Here is a 4,779-nt window from a genome sequence, read left to right as displayed (position 1 = left end):
AAGTAACGGAGTACAAATACTTCGTTACTGTACTTAAGTAGATTTTTCTGGTATCAGTACTTTACTCCACTATTTATTTTTCAGACAACTTTTTACTTTTACTCATTACATTTTTACACAAATATCTGTACTTTATACTTCTTACATTTTCAAAACCGGCTCGTTACTTTAGTTTTAATCCATTGATTTGGTGAAATTCTTTTTTTTTTTTTTTTCACTGCGCGCCGATTTCAGCCGAACAACCGATTTCCTGTCACTGCGCGTCTTTTCCAATCCGCTGGTGTATAAAGTCCTGACTCTCACTCTTTACAAGATAAGAATCAGCAGGCAGAAGGCAGTGAGAAGTTTGGGGTTAATGTGGATGAGACAGAGGGAGTCAGTGATGAAAACATGACTGAGAACAGACACATTCATGATCATCATCATCTTTTCTCTGATTGTGTTCTATATGTGGATCTTCAGTCTAAATACATTCATTAGGTAACAACATTTTTAATTCGTTTTGTATTAATATATATATATATATATATATATATATATATATATATATATATATATATATATATATATATATATATATATATATATATATATGGCTGTCAAAATTAAAATTATTGTAAACGGCAATAAGTTTTATTAATGCGCTATCAATTCAGCGCGCATTTCTGTTTCACCATTTTTATAAAAAAAGTAAATACATTAATAAATATCTAAATATAAAAGAGGGGAGATTAAAACCTTCGAAAAAAAATAAATTTATCCACGACGTCCTTTCTTTACTTAAATATAAAATAAATAAAGAAATAAACTTCAGATAAAAATATTTTTAATCAGTAAACTTTTGTTTTATTTATGCGCCAAGTCTCAAATCAAACACAAAATCCGCCATGTTTTACACAATTAACCCTCTAGGTGGCGTTTTGTGGGTTTTTCCCTCATAATGGCGACACAAACTTCTTTTTACTTAAGTACATGTCAGAGCCAAGACTTCTTTACTTTCACTTGAGTAAAAAGGTTTAATCAGTACTTCAACTTTTACCCGAGTATTTTAAAACATGAGTATCTGTACTTCTACTTAAGTAAAGGATGTGTGTACTTTTGCCACCTCTGATTATTAGTCAGTAGTATATTTTAGGGTCAGTATATTATTAGTCAGTAGTATATTATTAGTCAGTAGTATATTATTAGTCAGTAGTATATTTTAGGGTCAGTATATTATTAGTCAGTAGTATATTTTAGGGTCAGTATATTATTAGTCAGTAGTATATTATTGGGTCGGTAGTATATTATTAGTACACTATGGGCCAGTAATACACTATGACTGGGTCAGTAGTATATTATTGGGTTAGTAATACATTATAGGTGAGTAATACATTATGGGTCAGTAGTATATTATGGATCAGTATTATATTATGGGTCAGTAATACATTATTGGGTCAGTAGTACACTATGGGCCAGTAAATACATTATTGGGTAAGCAATACACAATGGGTAAATAGTAAATTATTGGGTCAGTAGTAAATCATTGGGTCAGAATTACATTATTGGGTCAGTAATACACTATGGGTCAGTATTGCACTATTGGGCCAGTAATACATTATTGGGCCAGTAATACACTATCGGTCAGTAGTTCATTATTGGGTCAGTTATACACTATAGATCAGTAGTGCATTATTCAATCAGTAATACACTATGGGTCAGTAGCATTATTCAGTCAGTAATACACTATGGGTCAGTAGTGCATTATTCAGTCAGCAATACACTATGGGTCAGTAGTGCATTATTCAGTCAGTACACTATGGGTCAGTAGTGCATTATTCAGTCAGTAATACACTATGGGTCAGTAGTACACTATGGGTCAGTAGTGCATTATTCAGTCAGTAATACACTATGGGTCAGTAGTACACTATGGGTCAGTAGTGCATTATTCAGTCAGTAATACATTATGGGTCAGTAATACATTATGGGTCAGTAATACATTATGGGTCAGTAGCATTATTCAGTCAGTACACTATGGGTCAGTAGTGCATTATTCAGTCAGTAATACACTATGGGTCAGTAGTACACTATGGGTCAGTAGTGCATTATTCAGTCAGTAATACATTATGGGTCAGTAGTACACTATGGGTCAGTAGTGCATTATTCAGTCAGTAATACACTATTGGGTCAGTAGTATACTATGGGTCAGTAGTGCATTATTCAGTCAGTAATACACTATGGGTCAGTAGTGCATTATTCAGTCAGTAATATACTATGGGTCAGTAGTGCATTATTCAGTCAGTAATACACTATGGGTCAGTAGTACACTATGGGTCAGTAGTGCATTATTCAGTCAGTAATACTATTGGGTCAGTAGTATACTATGGGTCAGTAGTGCATTATTCAGTCAGTAATACACTATCGGTCAGTAGTTCATTATTGGGTCAGTTATACACTATAGATCAGTAGTGCATTATTCAATCAGTAATACACTATGGGTCAGTAGCATTATTCAGTCAGTAATACACTATGGGTCAGTAGTGCATTATTCAGTCAGCAATACACTATGGGTCAGTAGTGCATTATTCAGTCAGTAATACACTATGGGTCAGTAGTGCATTATTCAGTCAATACACTATGGGTCAGTAGTACACTATGGGTCAGTAGTGCATTATTCAGTCAGTAATACACTATGGGTCAGTAGTACACTATGGGTCAGTAGTGCATTATTCAGTCAGTAATACACTATGGGTCAGTAGTACTATGGGTCAGTAGTGCATTATTCAGTCAGTAATACACTATGGGTCAGTAGTGCATTATTCAGTCAGTAATACACTATGGGTCAGTAGTACACTATGGGTCAGTAGTGCATTATTCAGTCAGTAATACACTATTGGGTCAGTAGTATACTATGGGTCAGTAGTGCATTATTCAGTCAGTAATACACTATTGGGTCAGTAGTATACTATGGGTCAGTAGTGCATTATTCAGTCAGTAATACACTATGGGTCAGTAGTGCATTATTCAGTCAGTAATATACTATGGGTCAGTAGTGCATTATTCAGTCAGTACACTATGGGTCAGTAGTACACTATGGGTCAGTAGTGCATTATTCAGTCAGTAATACTATTGGGTCAGTAGTATACTATGGGTCAGTAGTGCATTATTCAGTCAGTAATACACTATGGGTCAGTAGTGCATTATTCAGTCAGTAATACACTATGGGTCAGTAGTGCATTATTCAGTCAGTAATACACTATGGGTCAGTAGTGCATTATTCAGTCAGTAATACACTATGGGTCAGTAGTGCATTATTCAGTCAGTAATACACTATGGGTCAGTAGTGCATTATTCAGTCAGTAATACATTATGGGTCAGTAATACACTATCGGTCAGTAGTTCATTATTGGGTCAGTAGTGCATTATTCAGTCAGTACACTATGGGTCAGTAGTGCATTATTCAGTCAGTAATACACTATGGGTCAGTAGTATACTATGGGTCAGTAGTGCATTATTCAGTCAGTAGTACACTATGGGTCAGTAGTGCATTATTCAGTCAGTAATACACTATGGGTCAGTAGTGCATTATTCAGTCAGTAATACACTATGGGTCAGTAGTGCATTATTCAGTCAGTAATACACTATGGGTCAGTAGTGCATTATTCAGTCAGTAATACACTATTGGGTCAGTAAACACGATGTGATTTGTTTTTTTACCTTTAAAGTTTTTGATGACGAGTTTCTTGGAGCTGCCGGATTTGGAGCTCGGAGTTTTTCTCACTCCGTTACTGTTTTCAACCAGAGCTGAGAAACCGGAGCTCCTGTTCTGTCGGGTCTCTTCGGCCATCATTCACCGCCAACTTTCTCCCTCTGTTTTTATTCACTTAATTATTTATTTATTGGCTTTTTAAATCACTGTCGCTGTGATCACTGACATAAAGGCCTTCTGCGGGGCTGGAAGCTGGGATCCCTGCACCACGCTCTTTCCCCGAAACGCTTTTCCCCAGTCTTCTCCCGGAACCCCGAGAGGAACTCCAGTACAAGTTAGCTAGCTGAGTGAGCACGGTGGAGCACGGTGGCTAGCTAACGGTGACTAGCTAACCGTGAATAAAAAACCCACACAAACCAACCTGTACACGTTGTAAATAATTACAAACACCCCTCTTTCCGTGTACCTCCAGACCTTTACGTAGTGTCCTGACTCGATACCTGACCCGGGGAGGACACTGTGTGGAGCAGAAAGTCCACAATGTTCATAGTTAACAGCTAGCTTTCCCCCTAACACTGTAACAAAATGGCGCTAGGGTTGCCAGATATGCACAGAAGGAATCCTCATGCCAAATCCACTCAGCGGTGCAGCCTGGGTTTATGCATATCATGTGTGCTGTTTACATATAAACAAATAAATCATCTTCATAAATGTGCATTAAATTGAAAATGAATTAATAAATAATATAAATAAAGATAAATAAGTAAAGAATAGCACACTTCAACCATTTATATATTTTTAATACTCAACATGGGCATGGACAAATATGCAAATTTATGCAAATGTAAATGTAAAAGTTTTTTATTAGATAAATAATTGCGTTGAAGGGTTTAATTTTGTCTCTTTTATAACTATTTATTTATATTTTAAATAAAAATGGTCAAACAGAAATGCGCCCTACAAAATATTCGTGCACTAATAAAATTAGCACCATTAAAATGAATTCACGTTTATTTGACTTGACTCATTCATGTACTCTGTCTTACTCCTACTGACTTTCATTTCCCTTCTCTCCAGCACGTACCTACACC

At 35.9% G+C, this 4,779-nt stretch overlaps 1 protein-coding gene across 1 annotated transcript in view; it reads right to left on the bottom strand.

Moving 5' to 3' along the window:
• The window catches only part of cul4a (cullin 4A), a 27,836-nt gene extending 23,544 nt beyond the window's left edge, over positions 1–4,292 (bottom strand). The window contains exon 1 of the mRNA XM_046838382.1: positions 3,697–4,292. Coding sequence (XP_046694338.1) covers positions 3,697–3,829 — 133 coding nt within the window. The 5' untranslated portion in view covers positions 3,830–4,292. The remainder of the gene's footprint in view (positions 1–3,696) is intronic.
• Positions 4,293–4,779: the final 487 nt, after the last annotated feature.

Source organism: Silurus meridionalis, chromosome 24, assembly GCF_014805685.1.
Source record: "Silurus meridionalis isolate SWU-2019-XX chromosome 24, ASM1480568v1, whole genome shotgun sequence".
Taxonomy (NCBI): domain Eukaryota; kingdom Metazoa; phylum Chordata; class Actinopteri; order Siluriformes; family Siluridae; genus Silurus; species Silurus meridionalis.
Note: the sequence above shows the minus strand (reverse complement) of the source record. Positions and strands in the feature narration are given on the sequence as shown.